Source organism: Platichthys flesus, chromosome 6 (assembly GCF_949316205.1).
Source record: "Platichthys flesus chromosome 6, fPlaFle2.1, whole genome shotgun sequence".
Taxonomy (NCBI): domain Eukaryota; kingdom Metazoa; phylum Chordata; class Actinopteri; order Pleuronectiformes; family Pleuronectidae; genus Platichthys; species Platichthys flesus.
In genome coordinates, this window is record NC_084950.1 from 7746685 (window position 1) to 7772477 (window position 25793).

General features: G+C 43.6%; 1 protein-coding gene across 1 annotated transcript in view; it reads left to right on the forward strand.

Moving 5' to 3' along the window:
- Nucleotides 1-25793, forward strand: part of abtb2b (ankyrin repeat and BTB (POZ) domain containing 2b) — a 42442-nt gene that overhangs the window by 11820 nt on the left and 4829 nt on the right. The window contains exons 2-7 of the mRNA XM_062390142.1: nt 14954-15103; nt 17910-18120; nt 24221-24373; nt 24898-25063; nt 25222-25311; nt 25434-25535. Of these exons, the coding sequence (XP_062246126.1) occupies nt 14954-15103; nt 17910-18120; nt 24221-24373; nt 24898-25063; nt 25222-25311; nt 25434-25535 (872 nt within the window). The remainder of the gene's footprint in view (nt 1-14953; nt 15104-17909; nt 18121-24220; nt 24374-24897; nt 25064-25221; nt 25312-25433; nt 25536-25793) is intronic.

A 25793-nucleotide genomic window follows, 5' to 3' on the forward strand; every position in this document is an offset into this window, starting at 1 on the left:
GCTGTGTGTGAAAGAAAAAAAAAGAGCAGAGGGAAGCAGATTGTTGTCATCCTTCTTGTCATGGCTGGATAGCTATCATCTCCAGCCTCATGCTGGGGGAGACAAACTTTGGCGGGGGCCCCTCTTCTTGTCTTGACCCTGTGGAAGCCTCCCAGGAGCTCCATGTCTCTCTCTCCTGTCCTTCCTCCCCCTTCTCTTTATATATCCTCACTCCTCTGTGGCTCCCTGTGTTCCGCACACGTCTTGAAATACCATCATCATCTCTTGCAGAGAGGAACAGGAGGATACTTATAACATAATATTTTAAAAGTGTGTGTGTGAGACAGTGAGGAGGTGAAAGACAGATGTTTGTATGTCTTTGCATATGCATATGAATTATTTTACGCAGATGACTAAAGAGGAGATAGAGGCCCTGATCTAAAACAGTTTAAGTTAGAGTAATACAAGGTTTAACAAGGCAGTTCACCCTGTGCTGTTAAGTTAACAGCTTTTCCAGCAGAGGAGAGGAGATGAGTGTTATTGATGTGTTTTAAAAATGTTTAATACGTTGCTATTAAAACTCCCATAGGTCCCAAATTAGGTTTAATGTATGTAACTGGCTTCCTGCTGTGAGATACAAGGAGGAGAGCAAAGTGGAAAATAAAAGGCAGCAGTGAGTGACAATGACACGCACAGAGAGGGAAAAACCATAGAGCAAGAAATGAACCTGCCTAGTGGTTCTTGGCTCGAGTGCACTTCTGCTCTCAAGGCCATAATTACCCCCCCGACCAACTTGTGTTGGTAGCTGGAGAGTGGTGAGGTCAGCAGTTAGCTGGCTAGCACAGTTGGGTGAAGCACTATTCATACCCTGGCTTGTGCATTTCTGCATGCAGCTCTCAATCCAACACTTTATATGGATCTTCATTCAGACTATCTTTGTCCAGTGCATGAATGGTTTCTCCGTCACCACAATCTGATAATCGAATCAGAGAAAACCTTCCAAACTTTCACTTTCCTTCTCTCGCTTCTAGTTTCTGTCGTTCAGCGGTCGCTGGTTGGATATCCTGCCAAGGCTCATCTGGCCTGAGGGTCAGCCAGAGACTTCCTAAGCAGAGCTGCTGTTATACTCAAACTCCTGGGAACCTGTAGCTCGGAGTCAACGGCTGGGGAAGGCATCAGCACACACACATACACACAGCCAGCAGGAGGGTTGTTTTTTAATATGTGCTGTAATCTCTTGGTATCAAATTGTTAGAGGCTGGCTGATGGGCTCAGTCGGGTTTTCAGCAGGAGGTCTTCTTCTTCTTTTTTTTTCAACTGTCTCCATGCAGATGTATCTCTTTACACAAACTCTCCCAAGCTTCTTCTTGTCTTCATTGTGATGTGTGTTGTGTTTCTCCCAAGTGGCAAAGGTAAAACTTAGCTGATTATCACCGTTCAGTTTCTGCAATTGCCTCTGAGACTTCACAGGCTGAAACTGGATAATGGAAGTTGTCCCAGGGTAGTGTGTGTGTGTGATGCGTGTGTGTGAGCATGTGTCAGTGTTTTCATAGCTTAAGGCTTTGGGTAGTCCAAACCCCAGCGCTGAACACTTGGCTAGTAGTTGAATGAAGTATCCCACGAGCCTCTTCTGTCTGTCTAGCCATTCGTGGTCATGGGGTTTCCCAAGCGGGCAAAGCAGAGGTTGTTTATCTTTGAATGTGGCAGGAAGTAGAAGAACTAAAAAAAAGGAGAAGGATTTCGCGGAAAATAGAGATTTTGTCGAGTGAGAACCTGTCACACGCGGTACGAGTGCTGGAGGGGGGTAGATGATGAGGACCAGCAGGACCTGCACACATACCATCACCCAGACCGACCCAACGGTGGGAGAAGGAGAATGAAAACAGATTTGTCACTCAGTTCACTGTTTGTACAGGGGCTGTGTGTGTGTGTGCGTGTGTGTGTGTAAGAATAGTCATCTCCCCCAATCTGTTCCACACAAACATTCCTTTAAAACACTCACACACCCACACCACTCCTTTAGAGGGTTTCAACTGGGCAGTCGGGTTTAGGGGTCTGTGTGTTTTAGTGTTGTGTGGTCAGGATGTGGCTAGCACCTCTCACTCGTCATGATTTACTAACAGTAACCACAGTGGTCAGAGCCTGACACTCAGCACATAGTAAGAGTCTGAGTTGGTCGACAGTACGACAATCTGTAAACTTTTCCATATTCCCCCCTGATTTTGTTCAGTCTCTCCAGGAGCATGCGTTGTGCATAAACGATTTATTGGTTGTTCCCTGCTGAGCACGGTTTTATTAATATCTGTAAAAAGGGGCTTAAAGGGTAATACACAATGTGGCCGGTCTAAGATGTATGTGTGTGGGCCAGGGCGTGAGTTTCTGTGTGTTTGTGTGTTAGGAAGCACTTAGAATCTGTTGGCTATTATTTAGCCATTGTGGCTTTGGGAAGAATCGTGGGAACGTCAGTTGAAGCGTATTGACAAAGTCTTCTCTGATAGGAATAAATCCATTAACACACTCACACACACACACACACACACACACACACACAGACACACACACACTAACTGCCCGGCTTCCAAAGCAGTTAAAAGCCAAACAGCCCTTGGCGTTGACACTGCTTCTACTTCTTCGGGTGCTGTTTGTTAAAGTGCTCTGGTTTTATACTTGGAAGAAATATGACGGGATGGGAGGGAGAGGGAGGAGGGCCGCCGTCTCTCTTGAGGTGATATCTCTCCTTGTCTGTGATCCTCGCCTTTCTTTTTCCATCTGCCGGTTAGAGGAGAGGGCTTCTGTGGGTGGTCCACAGAGACCAATGGAACAGTAGCCTCTCACGATGTGCAAAACACACACGCAAGTTCATACACAACACATGCTCACAGACGCACAATCGCACACGAACAGACACATTAAAATACCGACTGCGGAGATGAAACCTGTCTGCAGATGACCTTATTAAGTATTTCAATGACACACACTGAGTCAAGCCTTCCAGTAGCACCTGCAAAGGCAACAGCTGGGAACACATAGAGCAACAAACACCCCACTCACTGTGCGTACACACACACACACACTTACCTCCCACAACTTTATTTGTGTTGCTGCCATGCTTGGCCTGAGGAATGTTTGCCCCCCTGGAGAGAAGAAGCAGCAAACGCTCATCACACCACGGATGTAGTTTTGTTTTGTATCATAGTCACAACATTGTGTTTGAAGACTAGACCATAGTAATGCTGACTCAGGATAATCTGCACCTGTAGGAGCAAATTTCAGAGTATAAGGTCTTAGCTGTGACCCATCCCAGGGTTCCCAGTTGGATAGTTGTAATGGATTTGCATAAGATACAGCCAGCTAACAGTCAGACTGAGGTTAAACAATCACTCTGCAATTTGTCCACTGAGCCAGAGAAATTACATTCCTCTTTTTTAAATATTGCCAAAATAAACTGAAATGATATAGGCAAGTACACTCACAATCTCACACACATTCACATGCATGATACAAGGTCTCAAGTTGACTTTTCCTGTTCGAAGTGTAAAACTTTTGCTGTACTTATTTTTCTGCTCCCTCTGCAGCAAAATTGTGCAATCACGTTTAGAATCAGTCACATAAGCAGAGTCGTCTTTTCCATAGGAAGAGGAAAGAGGGGAGACTTTTATCAGCTCACAAAGACAACATGGTTCTCTAACCTTCACTCCAACATCCTCCCCTGGTCGAGTGTGTGTGAGTGTGTGTGAGTGTGTGTGTGTGTGTGTGTGTGTGTGTGTGTGTGTTACATGATTATGAAACAAGTCTGGCTTCTTAAACCCCTTATTAAACTTCGCATACTTTTGTGTCTGTCAGTTGTGAGCCGTTTAACTGAAGATTGATTTTACTTTCCCAGATTTTTGAGAACAGAAACAAGAGTAGTTCCTAGAAAGTGGTAAAATAATGGGAAAGAATAATTTGGTTTATTTTCTATTCGGTTATCATTGTTTTACTTTCATTTTGTGTGACGCCTTTGGGAGATGTTGACCCCTCCCTGGTCCACAGCTATTGTACTGTAGGTGAGCGTGTGTTGTGTAATGATGACATGGACACAATGAGGCTTTGTTTCACTCTTAGTGTGTGTCATAGTGCTGACCACCACATGGACATAGATGAGGGTGACATGAATGTGAGTGTGTGACTTTGTGTGTGTAAGTGTTGCATTGTGGGCGTGAAGAGTTGAGGGGTCAAGAGGTGACATAACTGCATAAGAGGATGTGCCCTTTCCATAGGCCCCTTTTAGAGGTGTGGACACTCCCTCTGTGTTGAGTGTGTGTGTGTGTGTGTGTGATAGGGGTAGGAATATTCTGTGTGTGAGGGTCAGGGGTGAGCTGTTAACCCCCTCGGTTGTCAGATGGGCCATACAGCTGGTTGAATGAGGTGACTGGTCTGGTTAGAGGTAGTTTACTGCTCCCTGTTAAAGAGGTGGACATCTCGACACGCCCTTCAGGTCCCTAACACACCCAGGTCGCAAACACACAGGATATTTAGAGCTGCCATCTCAGAGACTGACACATGGCTGCGTGATTTGTGGATTTGATGACACCTCAGTGCTCGGGGCATACCATTATTTCATTCCGTGCCGACGTGTGTGTTCAAACCGCACCGGGCACATTTGTCACATCGTCAACATGTGTGTCTGACTTTGGGTGGTCCCCTGATTTATACACATCGGTGGCATTGATTTCCTCTCTAATTGTATGAGGTGCTCTCCAATTCAGCCGCCCGTATTATGACAGCTATGCGTCCCCCCCCCTCCCAGCAGAGAAATATCACCTCTCCTCTGTCTTTCACTGTGACAGTTGTTGTCGACAATGGGCGCGGACAACAGCAGAGGCCGGCGGTTCTAAACGGACCAACCCGACTCATTACTGTGGAAAAAAGGACTATGGACGTTCTAAACAAAGCTCTGCTCAGTAATGTCCACCGCTAAGAAATACTGCTGAGGTGCAATGAAATATAACACACACTGTTTACTTCGCCATGCCAGGTTATAGTGGACGGAGTGAGTCTGTGGGTTGTTGTTGTTTCTTTAATGCAACGTTAATTGGAACATGGTTGTAAGAACGTTAATGCAACAATGCTTTACAAATAGCGGTGGGTCTATAAAAGAAAATGCAACGTCCATTGTTTATTGAGCTGACGGTGCAGCTTTCTGTCACTTAAACTAAAATGTTTGTTGCCAGGTATAGAAAGTAGTTTAGTGCTTTACTTAGAGTTCACTAAGTGCTTTAACTTAACTTGAGTGCATGGTTGCATCTTATGTTAGCATACATTTTTACCTCACTCTTCAACCTAACAAGATAAAATTGCACAATACACAAGATAAAGCAAATTATCTCCTGAAATATGAAGTTACCCAATTGCCCAACATTATGTAAAGTGATGGTCTCCACCTTCCCCAACTTCAACATTAAAATGCTTCTCAAAGAATAAAGAAAAGGCTGCATTTTTATTAAATGTCAGAATATAACTCGGTTACTGAAGATGGCGATAGTTAGCGAAGTTGTCATAGGTTTGACGAAAAGCCGATGAGAGTGGGTGGGATGTGTCAGTTGCATTCTTTACTGTCCCATGCTCTTTCTAGCTTTTCTAGGATCACCAACTTTCAAGAATACTTTAGCATGGAGGACTATTACTTCCAATTAAGTTATTGCTACTAACTTGAGAGAAGATCATAGAACTTCATCGACCACTCCCTAGCTGATGCAAGTATTGGCCACACCTTTCATTTCAGACGCACAGTCATAATGTACAACACACTTGTATCAGTGTGTGAGCGAACAACGATCAGCGGCTGCCCAGAAAGTGGTTTTCCTCCCTTTTCCTGAGCGTCTTTTCCACTTTGCTGTGAGCAGCAGTCCTCATCATAATCCATCCACCATCCACCCCACCCCCCACCCCTTTGTTATTTTTTTTTTTCCTCCTCCTCCAATTTGACTCACTCGGTTCCACGCCATGATATTGCTGTCTACCCAGCCCAACGTGGAATGTTAATCAGCAGAAAGCTGCTTTAGATTTACAAGGGGGAATTCGGTTCAGTTCTTTGAAACGTCAAGCTCCTAAAGCCCTCCATCAAAACCGCTTGGAGGACTGTGAGAACCGCGCTGGAGCCGTATAGTTTATTTCCGAACAGGGAAGGATTTGCTTCTGTTCATTTGCATCCTTGAGCTTCTGAAAGAGAAGTACCTGTGATTGTTTGTGAATGACGCTGGTGGGAAAGGGATGCAGCATCACAGCATCACACTCTCATCAGTGTGTTAATGAATGTGTGCGCTCGGGTGCCAATGCTCATTTTAGTGTGTAATTGAAGAAGGGAGGAGAGGAGAGGCTCAGTTTAATAAATAACAATGAGTCACAAGGTTCTTTTTATGGATTTTATCCAGGCAGGGGTGGAGGTGATAAAGAAACGGTGCCACTTGCATCTTCGTGTGACGCACAAACGTGTCTAATGTTCAGGTTCGTTCAGACTTAATGTGATTTATTTATTTTAAAAGGGCCATAGTGTGATTATGACCCATTACAAAACTAATGAGTGAGCATAAAACAAATTAAAACAATCAATAAGCTGATGATCCATATCAGTTGTGTGTCTTTAACTTCGTTGAGTCACGTACTTAAAACAAAAATGTATGCTTCTCTTAGTTTGTGTTGTTAATTAACCTCCCGTTTGAAATTAATTAAGAATTAAAGTGTATAATCTTACAAGGCTGAAACTATTTAATTTCACAGGGAAGCAACTTAACAAATGATTAGGAACAAATGTCCAGAGTGGTTGTTTATTGGGTGGTAAGTGGTTTCAAACATCCATCACTGCACACACTCCAGTCGGTTGTGTTGTCATGCAGCTTGTTCACTTACGCATGTGAGAGATCCACAAAGGCAACTGGACGGCGAAACTTAAGTGAGTGTGTGTGTGTCTGTGTGTTTGTGTGTGTGTCCCTCTGAGGCAACGCTGCAGAGTTCAGGTTCAGGCCTCAGCTCAATGAGCGTGTTGTCTGCTACCCGAACTGACTGGCTTTCTGTTTTCACTCCCTAGACGGCCCAGCTGAGAGAAAATGAGCCGTTCGCCCATATACAGAGAGCGAGAGAGCAATTAGGGCAAACACACAATCATGTAGACACACAAAAACACGCCTTACACGCTTTGTACTCATTTGCCCTGGTTGCTGCTCATAGAGTTATTTGTCAGAGAGCTGAATAGAGGGCAGCTTGTTCGTAAAGAGGGAGGTCAACGGTTTAAAAGGACTGGTCTGCTCCGGCCACTCTTTGTTGAATTGTTCTCTTAAAACAAAATGTATGTAGAGCCAGCACTCTTTTGCTTTTCTGTGGTGTCATCCGTCAAACACCCAGCAGTGTTTTGGATGCTGACATCATCTCAATAGTAAAAGTGGATTCAATTATGAGCGGGTGAGGTCAGATGTTTATGTGGATGTGTTATTTTCCGGCTTGTGTCATTTCTATTGTCCTACGTCATTAGAGAAAACAAACAAAAACCTCCATACTGTGTATTTTCAGCACACGTATATATATATATATATATATATATGTACAATAAGCCAGTAAAACCTGTCTAATAATGGAGCTATACTGTCGCGCTGCTGCACCCTGTGAAGTGGCGCAACATATGGAACCAGGGAATGTTGAATGAGACGAGATAGCCACAGGCACCACAGTTGGCCTGGAATGTAAAGTATAAAACATGATTAGAGAGAGAGAAAGAGGAATGGAAAAGGGGGAAGAGAGCTGAAGTCATGTTAAGGATTACGGTTGGTTGTATAGAGGAGCTAATGGCAATATTTTTTCAAGGCTGCGGGCAACTAAAGCCAGGCCCATCGAGTTCCACCACTCCTAATGCGTGTGTGTGAGTGCGTCCTTCATAGGCTCACTTTGAGGACCATTTTCAGACTGGGTGAGGGAAGTAGTGGTTGTGGTTGAGGGGGTAAATCTATGTAATGTCCCCCAAAGTGGCCTGTGACAATGTGAGTGTGTGTGTGTGGAGGGGTATGTTTCTTGCAGACCACATTTACAGCACCACACTTATTTTTGCACTGTTAAACCTTAATGCGTCGTATTTGCACGAGCTCAAGCACCTCAGATTTACTCAGGAGCATTTTATGTGGTCCTAGATTATATATCGTCCATTTGCCAAATTTTCCATATGAGGGATAGGAAATAGCTCGTAGCTCATGGTTGTACGAGCAGCTTTCTATATCTCATGGTTCGCAGGACGTTGTAAAACTTTCATTTCAGAGTTCGTGAACACACTCTGCTCTTTCTCTCTCGGAGGAGGATCCAGCGTATCCCGTGTGGAGATTCAGATCTAATCTTTGTGGTTCTGCACACTGGGCTTCCTGGCAGACTTCTAACGGCACACAGATACAAGACTCTTACTTCCAGGCTGTGGGCAGGAACAAGGTTCCAAACGTTTAAATCATAGCTTTAGCCCTCTTTCTGTTTCCTAGAAAACATCTAAACAAGCCAAACAGCAACGGTCTGAGGCTACATTCTTACTACAACGTTTCAATCTTTAAAAAACATTTAAAAACTAAAACGTCCTCAATCCACACCAGTGTTTAAATTCAGTATTGTTAATAATCCCTGTCCATACTATCACACCGGAAATAGACATCAGACAACCATTCACATACACCGGGCATGTGCGTGTCCGTGTAAACAGGAAGCAAATAGTCTACTCTGCATGTGGTTGCTTAATTACAGGAAATACTACGAGAGAGAAAAGACAATGATGAAAAGTAAGATGAGGGATTAATTCTCTTGGATCAACAATTAGCTGGAGTTTTAAAACTTCTCAGTTTTAGCTGCTCATGAGCAGTGTGGACTGGCAGGAGTAGACACAGCAGCAGTGATGGGTTTGAAAACTTGAACGTAATCGTGTGGATGTAGCCTGAGGGACAACAACTTTTAACTGTTCTACTTGAGATTCATTCACATTGACCAAATATCGAAACTTTCCTCTTTTCCCATCTACACTGACCTTGTGATTAATGATGTGTGTGGGTGTTCTTTCTCAGTGACTTAGGAAAGCCCCCTTTTGCACAGCTGATAAGGTTACTTCCTCTTTTAGCCCCAGCTCAGCGCTACTACTGACCCGTGAGCCACTGCAGCCAGGGGGGGGGGGGTCACCAGAGGTGTCAGGGGACAGCGACCAGACCTCACTTCACTTGTCTGACAGATTGTGATTTATCCTGCTCCGACAGGCACGTGTGAGAGAGATCAGTAACTTTTTGATGAGTTTTAAATCAGACACGCCTCAAGTTGGCCACAAATATTCAAGTGAATGGTCGATTCAGTCCAAACTAAAAATGTTCGTGTAAGGCTTATGAATGCTTCTCTGTCCGGCCACCAACTCCACCTGAAGAGTTTGTACCTTGAAAGAAATGCTTATACACCTATCAGCAACAACATCAAAACCAGCTACTCGTTTTGGTCGCTGAATGATAACTTGTCCAATAGATTATTTTTAGCCAAAATACTTATAGACCACTTTAAGTTTCTTAATGCTCCTCTTTCACTCTCAAACTCTGTTTAGACAAGGATCACAAGGAGGGTCCCCCAGAGCAAGCAAACACATGGATATTTTTAACCCTGAATGCTGAGACCCAGCTGTTGGCATTGCTGTACAAAGCCAACACGTCTGGTTTATTGATGTTAATTAAATGTATTAATGAATTTCACTGTTACCGCTTTCTAAAATCGTGCTTTGTCCCTCCAACGTTGTGGCATGCAGTCTCTTGAAAGCAGGGAGGAGAGTGTTGGGTGTTTGGGTGAAGCTGGACGTGTGAACAACAGGTGTTTTCAAGCCTTTCAAGGGCGGAAAACCAGAGGCCAGGCCGGTGAGTGAAGGATCACATCTGGCCTGTGGATTCCACTGACATGAAATGGAGCATGTGTGTGTCTTTTGTTGTACTACAGGCATGCTCTCTGAAGGACAGAGGAGATCAGGGGACTGTGGGGGTGATACACACCCAATGACAGCCCTGTCAAACACTGCAGTATTGTGTGACTGTAGACCCTCCAGCCTCCACTCAGGGACAAGCATATAGGCTCCTGGCCCAGAATGAGAGAGCGTTTCTGGGTAGGGGAAGTGGCTTTGAAGCATCCCTCTCCCTGAGTCTCTGATCTGTCCAGTCAGTAATGAATGAAGAGGCTGTTAAAGGAGCCGAGGCAGGTGTTGTTGTGTGTCTGTGTGTGGTGTGTGTGTTTTTTTAGTTTTTCACTCAATACAGCCGCCACCAAGCTGATCATGTCCTTCTGTCTTTCACACTCTCTTTACGGTAGACAAAACAAATCTGCGCACACAGACCAAATCTGGTTCAAGAATGTCCTCATGTCAGGGCTGAGCTGGTGGGAACACAAATAAAACCAAAAGCTGTGAAAGAAAGTGACAACACAGGCAGAAAATGTTATGGTCTCAAGGTGAAGGGCACTCGGTAGCGCGCATACCTCCGCCAAGGTCCAACAATCCTCTTAAATTCTATTAAGCCAATCTAAATTGCACACATTCATAGATATTAGTTGCCTTTAATAATCTTTATGTTTTTTTTCCCATCAAAATACATGAATTATTACCAGGGAAATGTAAAATTATCAAAAATACCTCACAAGGTTAAAAAGAAAAAAAATACATTTTGGGAATTTGTATGCTTTCTTCCCTGAACCAGACTGCAGCATTTCACATTCTGTAGTTACTTAAAGGATTCAGTTGCACCATGAATTTTTGATGTTTCACGAGGTCACACTGTCATTTTGTGATGTTATGTCGAAATTTGCCAAAATAGTAGCTGTTGGATTCCTCTGACCTTGTTTTGACAGCATTTCCACCGTCTTTGTGACTGATGGCTCTGCTGACATAGGAGGAGCAGCGTAATGGTTTAGATAGATAGTTTGGATGGGCTGGGGACTGCCCCGGGATTTGTGGTTTCAGCTGTGATTTGTAGCTGGGATTCCAACATGACATTTGCAGGGTCAACCTCAGAAAGGGAGCCAGGGTGGCCGCAAAAGAAAGAATCCCTTGTGCCACTTGGATTCCCCTGCCTCACCCTCTTCGCAGTCTCAGATATTCCTGCCTTTCTGCCCAGCCCCTCCTCAGCCGTATCCCTTCTCCTCATGACTCATTCGTCTTCCACTGAAGCCCTACGTCCCTCAGTCCCACTCCTCTTAACTTATACTCTCATCTCCTCCTCTCTCTTATCCTCGACCTCTCTCATTGCCAGAGAGAAATGATGCGTTAAGTGCAGGAGCTGTTGGGGCTCGTGATATTCCTGGTGTGGGTGGTGGTGGTGGTGCTGGGAGACGGTCCCTGGTTTGCTTGCAGACCTACATCAGGCCCAAATGACGCAGGCTGGGGTTCTGCGGTGAAGCAAGCCATGGGGTGGGACTGTTGGAACTACTGAGAGTGTGGTGGTGTGTGAATATCTGCCACAGCTGCGAGAGGATATCGATTGAAAACCTTAGAGAGAAAGATTTAGCTTCTGCTCAAGACGTGCATATTTTAAGCGTGCTAAATATAGACCAAAGATTAGAGGAGGAACTTCAGGAGACGTCAAATCGGTGCCTGGATAAAAGGTAACGTTCTCTCTGAGCTGGTTAAGTGCCTGCTGTTTTGATTCCTCCAAAATTGTTTTCAACTGTCAAACCGAGAAACGTAACAGGATAGCAGTGCTTTAAGAGTTGCTCAATGATTTCTGAACCGATTTAAACTGGTTCATTACACTGGTTGAACCCTTTTTTAAGGCCCTTCTTTGTGAATCACACTACAGGGAGTTAATTTAGCTAACTCTCCACACACAGGCACATGAACGCACCTGCCGACACGTTGGTGTTAGCTCACAAAGCCTTATCCGCACTAATGAGACAGAATGTCTTAGAATGGCTCCTACACCTCGGGACGCACGAGTCTCCTCCGACAATAAATTGGAATCAAGCCATTTCTGAATGAGCTATTCATGTCACTCGTCACGTACATGAACGCATACCAGCCCCGTCATGGAGGCCACAGCAGTTACCTTGTCCTATAAACCACTGTGGTGTTAACCGTGGCATGAGAAAGTTAACACAATAAGAGGTGTTTCAAGTATGCGGCCATCACCATTAAATACTTTGCTTTATCTTGTCTGTGCAAGGATGATCCAAGGCCTCATGAAGGTAATGATCTTCCAATGTTCTGAAAACTCTACGCACGCCACATTTCTGTGTGTTCAATGTCATTTTCGGGGAATAATCAACAAGCTGACACCCTAAAGCAAAACCATCATCGTAATTACTAAAATACCTGAAGAGACACATCAAAGAAACACCAACATTTTTGATATGCACTGACATGAGAGCACTGTTTTGATTTGGGTTGTGTGAGGGGACGTGTTGAAGCTTGTTTGTGGACAGTTTGCCCGTCTGACGTGTTCTTTGTCACAGTTGTAGTCTGTGCTAGAGGCAGCCGCTTCCATTGTGCAGGCAGCGGGGAGTCAGCACATATTATACAAATCGCATGGAGCAGAGCAAATAGGAGAGGGAGAGAGAGATCTGCTTCGGTAGCAGAACCCTGCCTGTATCATTAAATATATCAATATGGTTTTCATTTATGAAGCCCCGCTCCAGACTGAAGTGACTTTCTTTCTCTCTCTCTATCTTTGTTTTTAGGAACCAAACATATCAAGTGTCCTGAAGCTCTCCCTTGAAAAAACGTCCTCTGGTCTGATATTTCCCTCTAGCTGTCTTTTTAAAGCAGTTTGATATGTACTGACGTCATGATGTTTACATCCAGTACATGCAATTCTATACTGTACACGTTTCATAGATTAGCTTTGTGCGGTTGTATTATCTATCCTTGGCTCGAGGTCATTTAACTGTCTGTATAAATTGGAGATAAAAAAAAAAACATTGGATAAAGAGCTTTACATATTGCATTAATACATTCAGAGACACATCGTGAAGAAAATATAAATCGAAATGACTTACACTTCATAAAAAGAGAGTTAGACCTCAAAAGAAATCCGAAGTAGGTCGCGATACAAGCGTCAGGTGAATGATTAATGTGGAGGTTTAATGTTCAGTCGAAAGCAATGGGGATCATAAATGTTTTAAACCTGGATTTAAAGGTAGTCAAAGTCTGGGCAAGTTCCAGCTTGAGGCAGAGTTACATGTCTACTGTGAGCACATAGGGCCGTATCGTAGACAATTTGTAATGTTGATAAATGTCTGGAGGCAAGACAAGTAAATTCTGTGAAAGGATTTATTGGTAACCTTAGTAGCTTTGAAATAATCTGTCCAGATCTCGTATATATTCAGTCAGACAGTCCCCCCCCCCTTCCCCATCTCCTCTTGTGTCCTGGTGACTTCAGAATGGGTTGATGGGATTTTTTTTAATATGCAGAGGGGTTTCTTCTTTTTCAACATCCCGCAGATTCCAATTAGAGGGTAGCTTTCACTGGAAGCACGTGGGAATGACATTTTAGGGATGCTAGTCCATCTCTTACCGTTTGGGAGACTATGAGATGAGGAGGCCTATTTTCCTCAGGCTTTGTCAGTAAGTCACAGACCTGCAATGACTTTCTAGTTCTCTATTAATTTCCACATCCATCCTCTCTCATTTGTGAAGTGAAGGTTGAACTTTATCAACTATAGATGCACGCTAACTTACGGCACACTCCGGTTCATAAACAATTACATAGTGCTCCAGACAAAGCTAATAAACATCCAGCAGAGATGAACTAAAAGGCAGAAAAAACACTCTGTTCTCCCCTTTCACAGCTTACATCCATCTCAGCTGGAAAACAGCGATCGCAGGAGGGCACAGCGGTGAGAGAACAGGAGAACATGTTGGTTTTATGTAACAGTGACGTTATCTCCTTGTCTGCAATTAGTCTGACAACTGGCTGTCGTGGAGAATAAAAGTGCAAACTTGTAATTGGCCTGATATCTGAATATAGTTTTTGCAGAGAAGAAAGTGATGTTTCCTGAGATGTTTTCAAACTCATTAGACTTTGACGTGTTTTTTAAAAATGTGTTTGCTGGATGAATATCCAGAGGGTCCATTTGATGAGGAAATACCACACATTGTTAGACCCTAGTTAAACCATCAGTTCATGATAATGGCTGTAGTACCTCAGTGATTTTATCCTGCTGCAAATTTTTTTACTTTGTAATATTTCCAGTATATTCTTGATTCTTGTCTATGTTTTTAAAGAACGCTGATAACAAGTACAACCTCCTTCAAACTCATACTTAATTTCCAATTTTATTTAAGGTTTTTAAATCTTTACATTCAGTTTTTAACACTTCTCTCCAACCAGTCACAACTTAAATCCAATCCTTTCATAACCAGATCTGTTTGCTTCTTTATCCGTCGGTGGATTAGTGTAAATAAGAGGTCTGACTAGTTGGAAACTGAGGCTGCTGTTGGTCTTTGACCCCATCAGAACTTTGTTGATTGATTTTACCCTAGAAATTTACTTTTTACTACTAGTTTTACATGTTTATTATGTAAAATACCCACAGATAGGACATCTGGCATCAAGCAAGTAACGTGTACGTGTTGTTCATGTTGTATAATACTGTATTATATATTTAAAGCAACGTGTCAATGGTAACAATTAATTCTTAACTTACTCTCTCTCTGTATTCCTGCGCTGAGCCCTCCACTGGAGTCGGATGCAGTGTTTGTTTGTATTAGCCTCATGTCCCTGTGTGCTCTGTTTATTTTCCTGAATACATTGAGCACGGCTCACGTTCCCTTGAGTGTTTACTCGCCCTCAGCGTTGTTGATTATGTGTTACCAGGATTATAAATACACTCTGTAAATATCACCACTGTAATTGTTTTGGGACTCGCATAGGAGCAGTGTGAACAGAGTTTTTTTTGGGTTTATTTTATTCCGTGGCCTCACATTAATCATACTAATATCCTCTTGCTGTTTTTGTCTTTCCAGGTGTTTTGTCTCTTCCGGCCCATTTCAGTCCGTACACGGAGAACCAGCAGACGTCTGTGGACAGCAGGGAGGATGCCTATGCCCAGCTGGAGCTGAGGACGCTGGAACAGTCCCTGCTTGCTACCTGTGTGGGCAGCATCTCCGAACTGAGTGAGTGGAGGATAGTGTGTGTGTGTGGCCCTGCAGATACTCTGTGTTAGCAGGGTTTTCACATTAGATGTATAATCTATTAAAACGGTTGAGCGATCAGAAAAAAACTGTGAAACTACAAAACTATTATTGTCATTACAGATAAGTAATTAGCTCTTTTCTAAAACTGTCAACACCACTGTTGTTTCAGACAGCCGAGTGTCAAGCAGAGATGATAGAATATCACCACTTTCTGTGTTGTGCTGAATCCCATCTTGTAACTTGTTGTGAAAGCTGTCTCTTTTACACATAAGCGATGGTTTAACTGCACATGACGCACTGGGAATCATATATGTGCGTTAACAGGGTATTTTTAAATTTGCATCTTCGCATTTACATTAAATTGGTTCAGATTATGATGAGGGCTTATCTAATGTCCCTTTACAACACTGAGACTTCTTAGTGTGTATTGATTTAATCGTGGAAAGAAGTCTTTTAAAGTTAATTTTGCTCGACTTGGGTTGGTAAACAAGTGGTTAACACAAACACACACACAGTGATTGAGTTGGCAGATGATGGAGAGCTGGACTAACTTCAGTGAAAAGTGGAAAAGGGACAGGAGTAGAAGTTGGAGGGATAACAGTTGGAACGCTATGATATATATATAGTTTCAGGATGAAGTACAGTAGTAGTTGGTAAAACAGGATTTAGGTGCGTGTGTGTGACTTGGCACTCGGGGGAAATGATGGAAAGGTATGGAGGTGAAGAGCGAGGTTGCCAGGTCAAGGTGAGAGGAGGAGGAGGGATGGAGATCAGTGTTGGTTAGAGCGTGGATACGTTTCCTCCTTCAAATGAGCTAACACTCTGCCATTTGTTCCTGCAGCACAAGGCCACGTTCATGCCCCACAGTCATTAGCAGGGCATTAAGAAAGTGTACACACATACTCTGTCAAACAGACACACTCTTTCTCCCTCCTGCTCAGTGCTCTCTTTGTGCCACATCTCTCTGGTGGTGTGAAGCTGGGCGGTTCTGGAACCGGACTGGCATCCTCCAAACTCATTCACGCCTATAACCGCACACACAGGCGTGTGTTCACCGATATGCATGCACACAACAAAAACACAGAGGGGTTGGCGCTCTGATCTGAGACCAAGAGACCAGGCGGACACAGGAGCATCTGTGCTAAGCTGCTCGGTTCTCCTGGATCTCCAGACTGGACTTGGCCAGACACAAGAACACACTGAATACATAAACATGATGGATTCTGGGATACTGGACCAGTAAGCTGAATTTTCAAAATTGTTATTGGAATATGGCACAACCAATAGACTTGCACTGAAAGTTATCTTCATGCATGAATGTTTCATTTTCAGCTCTGCAGTGGTCTTCCACCAGCCATGGGAAACTCAGTGGGTGACCATCTACTTAACTTTGGGAAATATTAACAATCTGGATTTCACTAACACAAATAAAAGAGCTTTGTGCTAAAGCCTGTCAAGCAAATTAGAGATTTGGGGTCAGGGAGTATACAGATTAAAAACATGGGCACAACCTTTTTAGCTGGATTTGCTTCGAAAACATCTCATTATCTAGTATCTTTGACTTGAGGGGCACATTTTGTCAACATATATTCCAAAAGCAGTCCTGTCACAGTTAATTGATATTTCCTGGCTTTCACAGGGAATCCAGTATAATATGTACTCTAGTATTTCATATCCTTCTGACCCTCGGAGCTCAGTTTCGCCAGAGGGCACAATATGGGCTGGAAAGCCAGGGAGAGGCTCTCCATCCTGGGGAGGAATTCTAAGAAGACCCCCTGGAGGGACTGCTGGTGGTGGTGGTTACACAAAGGAGGCCCTTCAGATTTAAGTGGGGTGTGTTTTGGGAAGGCAACTCCAATCTAAGCCCCCCTCCCCTTGAAGTACTTTAAACCCCTCAATATAGACACACACATACACACTCGCTCTGCTAAAATTACCAGCCCTGGCCTCTGTGCAGCCTCCCACTCACAATAATCTGGTTAGAAATTAACCCAGGGGTAATTATACTAAATGATGATCAACCTGGCCTTCCTCTTCTGTGCTGCCTCTCGGTGCCCTTCCTCCACATCCCTGTGACGATCCATTCAGCTCAGACTTCCTCTGTTTTGAGTTGTGCGTCGCTGTTAAACAATTTCATACACATTAAAACTGCACATATTAATGTCTTTATAAGACTTTTTAACTATAATAATCTGCCACATGTTCAGTTATCTAAATTTAATCAATCTCACGTTGTGCGTCCACAGAAGTGTTTTCAAGACAAACATACAAGTAATTCTTCTTTCCTTCTTTTTAAAATGTGACCATCTCACGTTTCTAGGCCGGGTGCAGAGACTCAAAAGCACTGACACAGAAACGGCTGAACCCTTCATTAGTCTGTAATCAACTGTTTGTTAGCCCATTAACTCCTCAAGTGATTGAAGATAAATGGCTATTTAGACTGGCCGTCTGGCTGTGCTCACTGATAACGGCAATACTAATGGCAAACACCACTGGAGACACTGAAGGAGAGGAATGAATAATGGAAGGTTGAATTTAAGTGGTTTAGGAAAAGGGGAAATCCGGACAAATTGGAGGCCCGCAGGGTTTTCACTGATGAATGAGTTCTCGTCTTATAGATTTTCAAATGTACAATTAGGTATTTGTTTAGGCCCTGAATACTCATCACAACATCCCAGTGATCTTCTGACCTATTGTACTGGGTCATTGCATTGAGCAAATGAAAGCAGCATTTTTAAGTTGTTTATGGTTCAAAATGTCTAATATCTGAACCCTCTTTTTCCAGGTGACTTGGTTTCCCGTGCAATGCACCACATGCAGCGTCTGAGCTCAGTGCGCCCGGGGCTGAGTCCAGCTCGCCACGCCCGTCCCCAGCAGCCCGTGTCCTGGTCGCCTGATGCCCTCCACACCCTTTACTACTTCCTGCGCTGCCCACAAATGGAGTCCATGGAGAATCCCAACCTAGATCCCCCACGCATGGCACTCAGCAAAGAGAGGTGGGAGTCACGCTTGATGCTTATAAATGCTCTGCAAAGTGTGTCACAGGCTGATAAACTGATATAGTGATGTGTTCAGCATCCAACCTATGAAAATGAGATTTGGTGTGTTCTTGCTTCTTCTCTCTTCAATTCTAAGCATTGTTTTGTTTTCCTAACTGCATCTGCAAGTAGCAATGATTTGATTTTGCTCAAATACACAAAACCCTACTTCATAAATTAACAACTAGGTTCTAATCTAGTGAGCAGCTTTTGTGCAGATCGTCTTTCCTTCTCAGCAGATCTCTGATCCCCCGGCCCTCTGTTCATTCAAGTGTTAATTTTCTGAAGGTAAATTACAGGTAAGCAGCAGCCTCCAGGTGCTAACGTCCCTGACTGAAGGCTGAGCTGCACCTTTAGAGTGTGAATTAGACTGAAGACTGGTGGTTCTAGAGACTTAAAGAGGTGCTAATGGTCTGTAATTCTGTTAGGGACTCCTCAGATCCTCCTTGGGTTACTTGTGTAAAACAATTAAGATAATTATTGTTCTTATTTCATTCCCAAGACAAGTGGTGGAAAATACTCGGATCGACTTACGTGGCGTTGTAATGTAGCACATTATCTTATTGTTTTAGTCTATATTCTTTATCAATTTAACAGATCATTTTATACAGTTTGATCATTTTGATAATTTTTCTCAGCTCAGTTTTGGCTTAAGATACATCTCAGTCAGTAATGTTTCATGTTGTCTTTTACCTCCTAAATTAAGTGAGAAAAAGGTATGCAAATGTTGGGTTGTACATCTATGTGTGTGCTCACATATGTGCTCATCACAATTTAAATACTATTACACCTTTAATAAATCTGAGAGGTCATCTGCAGTCAGTAATGTAAAGATTATTAGCTTCAATTTGAGCGTCTGATTGTCTGTGAGTAAAGCGCTGGCAGGCTGCACATACATCAAAGTTAAGGTATCAGAAAAACCTTTCAGTGTGTGTGTGTGTGTGTGTCTGTGTGTGTGTGTATCCCAGAGTAACTGTATGTTATAATGTCAGAAGGAAGTGTTCTGGTATGTGTAAAGGTTAATTACACCTTTTAAACTGATGGATGGAGGCCCGTCTAAAGGTAGCACTCGGGCATATAAATAGAATGCAGCTACCGCTCAAGTTTGCGGTGGTAATTAGATTGAATGTTGTTTGTGTTTTTGCCACTAAGTTGCAACCTTCTAGAAATTCATGTGTTTGTGATTGTTCAGTTACGATGAGGGTGTGGGTGTAGATTATCGGCATGTGAAAGTTTTCAGATTTAATCAAACAAATCTGCATCTACTCCTACTGGAAGTACCTAACACCCCCTCATACACACACACTCTCACACACACACACACTCACACAGCCAGCTGGCTCTTATAGGTTTAATAATGAACCGACACAGTGTGAGTGAGGAAAGGTGGGCTCCTCATTAGCATCAAAGGGAAACGAACAGCAAATACACACCCCTCTTCTCCCCCTTACTGGCCGTTCCTTCCAAGTCCTCAGATGTTTTTAATCTTGGGTACATATCATTCCTGGTTTATGTGTGCAGCATGAAATGATTTAGCATCCTGTTAGAGTCTATACCTTTGAACATCTGCAACATGCTGGTTTTCTTTCTCGAGATCTGCTGATGTGCCTTCCTGCCTCAGCATCGCTACATGCCGCAGTGTGTCTGTGAGTTGTTGGCACGCGGGACGCACTCAGGTGGTGGAGGAGAGCAGCGCGGACCTGGCAGTGATTACAGTTTGAGTGCCTTGTAATGATACGGACCTCTCTCCTCCGACGGGGCCTCCCCATCGGCTCGCCCCTCCATTGAAAGCTTTATAAAAAATCTTTTGGTGGAAACCCAAAACCTCCGGATCTGTGTGGGCCACATCATCAAACATCACAGCGAGTCTGGTGGTGAGAGTGTTGTTGCAGAATCCTTGAGACTGAGAGAGAGAGAGAGACGCCTTTTTCTGTTATGATCCTTTTAAGCTCCTACTTAGTCGTGAGTGATGATCTTGAATTGGAGTATTAGACTGGGTGAAGCGTGGGAGGGCAGCTTCCAGTGTGTGTGTCTGCTTATTTTTGTACACCACTCTTTAAGCCACATTGTGTAAAAACATTATTATGAAGGGTTTAAAGTTATTAAACAATTTATTTTAACAGCAAGCTCACTAGTCTGGGCTCTAAAGGGGAGAACTTCCACACCCCCCGTCTATACAGACCACCCCAGCCCCACTCTCTCCTCCAGCGGATGGAAGTCGGCACTAATGGAGAGATGTGTTGCTCTGATAAGAAGGAGCCAGCGGAGGTTACTCCCAACCACAGACACACCAGATATTGTTACACACAGCCTTTATGATAATGATCTAACTCTGTATCGGCGGTTAGCGTTGACCCTTGTGCAGCTCATGATGGGGTCTGCTTTAAGAGACCGGTTTGAAGTTTCTTACAGACTAAACTCAACACTGGCTTCCGGAGAAGGACGCACAGAACCTATGGGGTCAGTGCAGCGGGTGGGACGTGGCCTTCAGGGGAGCGCAACCTTTGCTTTTCATGTTCTGGACAGGTTCCAGTTTAAAGAGGGTTCAAACCCACCTGACCACAACTTGAGCTGACTGTCACTTTACGACCGGCCAGGTGGCGGCAGGCGGAGGGTGCTCATATGTCTGTGTGCGTTTACATCCTGCTGTGACTGGTGTGTAGCCATAGCATGTCGGGTCAGTGGGCTAGCCGAAAGTGCTATCTGGTTACAGTGGTTACAAGCGTCTCGGCTTTGATGTTGCACTCGCTCTTTGACGAAGTGGAGGTTTGTGTTTCAGGCTGAGGGTATAACCCACAACCAGGGGTCAGATGGGAGGTGTGTGAGGGGAAGTGGGTGAAATACAGGGAAGGAGCTGGCAACTGTGTGTAATTAGGAGAAGTAAGGAGTTCTGGGTAGTGTTCCTTATATATACAAATTCACATTTGTGTGTATCTGTTTAAAGGTGACTCATTTTCATCTGGTCAGTGTGAAGGAAAGGAGGAAAGATGAGTTGTGGGGTCGGGGCTGTGGAGGAGATGGTACAGACATGCTCCGTCTACTGAGAGCCACTGGCCTACAAACACTAACACACACAGACACACACACACACAATGATAAGATGAATATAAAGTGAAAGACAGAAAAAAAATCTCTAGCGGATCAACGAGTGTTAAGTGTTTAAAGCAGGACACGGTTGACCGAAGCCGCTTTGAATTAGCACCAGCGTGCAGTGAAGTGGCAGGGTGGACGCCTCGTGGCATTCAGGAGGACGGACCAAGGGATCTGCACACATGAGTGAACAGACACACACAGCCCAGTTTGTGTTGAGTGGAGGCCATTAGCAAAGGTATAAACCTTGATCCCCAAACCCACTGCTCCTCCTCTCCTCAGAAACATGGCTTTCTTATCAGTCAACGCCTGCAGCACTGTCCACAATCTGCCACAACCTGCCCCCCCCCCCCCCCTCTCCCAGCCCACACACCCAAACCTTCCTTGTATGCAGCCATCGGCTCTATTTATTCATTCCCTCTCCCTCCTCCCTCCTCCTCCTCCAGCTCATTATCCTCTTGTCTGCTTGATGACTGTCACTCCTGAGTGACGGATGACAGCTGGACCTCTCGTCCTGACTGATCAATGACTGAAGCACTGAAGCAACATCTGACAGGATAACTACAAGACAGAATAGATAGACAACAGAGGACAGCAGCTTCATGAAAGTCCATTTTTTTTTTTAATTTTAAGTCTATTATTTAATACACTTAATACGGAATAACGATAGTGATAAAAATATGAAACACAGGTTTTATTCATCGACAGATTACATTATAACGTTACATTACATTTAATTTAGCTGACGCTTTTATCCAAAGGAACTTACAATAAGTGCATTCAACCATGAGGGTACAAACCCTGAACTACAAGAATCATGAGACAACAATTTTCTTGTGCTCTAGTTACTCTTGTATTTTTTTGTACATATGCTGCTTCGCTAACCCCAGTCCAATTCAACAACCTTCTTTTAACCTTCATTTGATTCCATTAACCAAAGTCAGTCAGAAAAACTTTGTTTATATATTTAACAGCCACTTTTTACTTTTAGAAATGTTCCGATACCAATACCAGCATCGTAAATGCGACCTATACACCACAGAAAACACTGGGTGTGGCATTGACTAATCAATCAAGTCTTTAAATGAGTTTCATCTACATTGGAGATAAAATTGCAATTTCAAATAAGTTGAGACTGTCAAACTAGATAATACAAGAAGTTTTGTCGTACATTCTCTGTATTTGTATCAGTTACATTAAAGTTTTAAAAGGTCTAACATTCACCATTCAAAAGATAAAACAGATGAAACAGAGGAGCTCCACATTACACATCACTCACAGAGCGCTTATGAATGAGAGAGCAGTTCTATAGGAAACCAGAGGAGAATAAATGGCTCTCCCTGTGCTCATTAACAGTAACCACAATCCCTATAGTGTGCACTCTACAGTACTATCTGTCAGTATACAGCTCAAGCTCGTGCCCCCGTGTGTGTGTTTGTGTGTGTATTCATGCACTGGAGTGTTTGCATCTCCTCAGAACAACGGTGAAGCCTCAGCTAAGAATAACATCACAGCAGGAGTAGGTCTGCTTGTTAGATCATGATAACACAACCAGTGTTCAAACAATCAACTCACTCTGATTGAGGCTTCATAGCATCAGAAGGAAACAACAGTGAGTCTCTCGATCATGTGTCATTGTTCACAGACTCATTCTATGCACATATGGTGAAAGAAAGGCACAGACGAGAAGGGATTAATACCAGATAACCGGCTAGACGTGGCGTGGCAGACGACCATATCACCAGGGCTTTAGAAGGAAAGGTGTGAGAGGAGGACAATGAAGACAGAAAGAAAGAACAGAGCAATGAAGTAATGATGATAACTTTCAGAATACCACCTTCACAAAGTGAGACCTTGTGTTCTGTTCTCTTCTATGCCTCCTTTCATGTTTACTTCCCTGCTTCCCCCCACGACTAATCACATGTCTTGTTATTCCCTCAGTGCTCGGGTCAACCATGTCAGTCTTTTCAGTTATTTCTTCTTTCAGCTCGTTCTCTTTTCTTGATTTGTTTTTTTCCAGCCTGCATCTCAGAAACCGTCTCTATAAGTGCCAGGTTGCTGCACCTCAGCTCAGCTCCCTCAGCTCGTGCATTCTGTTGGAAGCTGGTTTAAAAATAGACCGACTATTCAGAAATGACTGCAGTAGTTTTCACGTTTATCAAACCACAACAGGAGAATTGAGCCACAGCTCTTCCTCTCATCTTCAGTCACGGCTTACAGGCAAAGAAAGCTCATGTTTCACACCACAACCTGGCAACCGACATATACACACTCATTAGTCATTATGTGGATACAGCTGTTATCTGTGTGTGTGCAGTGTTTTATATACGTCTGTGTGTGAGTTTGTGTGTTTAAAGGTGACTCATTGTGCACTGGTCAGTTCTGCCAGACACACATAAGTCATCCGGTGGAGATAGTTTATGAGTTCCCTCTCCACATAACTGAATCATCATCTTGCACCCGGTGCCGAGCCTTATTAGGGCCAATACAACAGCTGAGAGCTGGGGAGTGGCTGTGTACTCCCAGTGCTGGAGGAAGTACTTCAACATTTTACTTAAGTCAAAGTACAAATAACTAGACAAAACTATTCTCAAGCCAAAGTACTACTACTTGAATCAGAGGAGGCACTTTCTCTTAAGTCCAAAAAGTAAAAGTACTTGCTGAGAGGAGCTTCATGTCCTTAATGGAAAGCTTTGATTGGATCAGTGAGACGATTCCTCTCTTATTATGGATTACTTTGTAGTACATTGAACAAATGTATTGTAGTAGAAAGTACAGCTATTTGCTGGAATTTGTAATGGATTAAAAGTACAAATACATGAAATGTATACTTAAGTACAGTAACAAAGTAAATGTATAATGTAAATTACAGTTGAATGCAATCTGTTACCCTGTGTGGGTTTGCTTATTTATTTTTTTAACCAAACCCAGAGATAGAAGTTGAATTATTCATGGCTCTTCTTCGCAGGCCGTTCCTGCTGCTGCCGCCTCTGATGGAGTGGATGAGAGTGGCCATAGTTCACGCTGAGCATCGCAAGAGTCTGCTGGTGGACAGCGACGATGTGAGACAGACGGCACGTCTCCTCCTGCCAGGACTGGACTGTGAACCAAGACAGCTGAAGTAAATGAGAACACACAAACACACACCCACACACATACTGTGACACGACAATCTAAAACGACACACACAAATACCAAAGTCTTCAGACAATCCCCTATTTTAGTTTCTGTTCTCTAGTCTCATGTCAGCTGTGTGTGTTGATGAGGTCATTGTCATTAGTTGGGCAGAAACTAAGAGTAATAGCTGAGACGGGGTTGAGCTTCCAGATGTGTTTCCTTTGTCTCATGAACTATTGGCTCGTAATTTGATTGGTTCTCACTAATGCATAATTACAGACTGCATGGTTGATTAATGAGCGTTCATTCACTGTAATGTGGCTCGTTAACCTTTTCATGAAGTGTACTCTCATTTCTAAACACCATTAGATGTAAATATATAAATTGCATGAGCCACAAGGTTGAAAAGAATAAATTCAGCTGTTTTATCTGTCGTAAACGTGTGTTTTCACTCTCAGCCGATAACCTCTCACAGATTGAACTGGTTGTTCATGTTCTTACTCTCTCTGTGTCTTCTGTCTCCATCAGGCCAGAGTGCTGCTTCAGCTCCTTCAAACGTCTGGACTCCAAAGCCGCCACAGACAAGTTCCACCTCGACCTGGGCTTCCGGATGCTCAACTGTGGGCGCACGGACCTCATTGGCCAAGCCATCGACCTGCTGGGGCCAGACGGGGTCAACAGCATGGACGACCAGGTACTGATCATCTATCTCTTTATGTAGGACATGTGCTCAGTGGAGTAGAATACAGAATACAATGAAAATCACATCCAGAAGTAACATTTAAATCAGAACTTCATAAATATATGTCTCCCTTTTGATCTACTCATTGTTGTCTTTCACTCGTCACTCAGGGAATGACTCCTCTGATGTATGCGTGTGCTGCTGGAGATGAGGCCTTGGTCCAGATGTTGATCGATGCTGGGGCCAACCTCGATGTGCCGGTATATATATATATATATATATATATTTACTTAAACAATTCCATTCCAACACATGGAAAGATTTATGTTACATGCACCACATTAGACTGTGTGCGTAACACTGACTTGTCTTGTGCCTGCAGGTTCCTCCGTGCTCCCCGAAGCACCCGTCCGTGCATCCTGACAGTCGACGCTGGGCCGCCCTCACCTTCGCAGTGCTGCACGGACACATCTCCGTCGTGCAGGTTGGAAACACACACACACACACACGCACACTCACGTTTAAAACCATCCAGATGTTGCTTGTTTAGAAATTCCTCTTTTGACATTTGTCCTGTGTGTCGTAATTTTATTCAAGGGGAAATGACCTCTTACTACATATGTGCAATAACTGCAGTTACATTGTCTTGAGCCAACTGTTGGATACGATGCTAAGTGGATTGACAAATGTGAGGTCGGAGGTCAGGACGTGAAGAAGTAACAGGATGTCAAACATTGCTTAA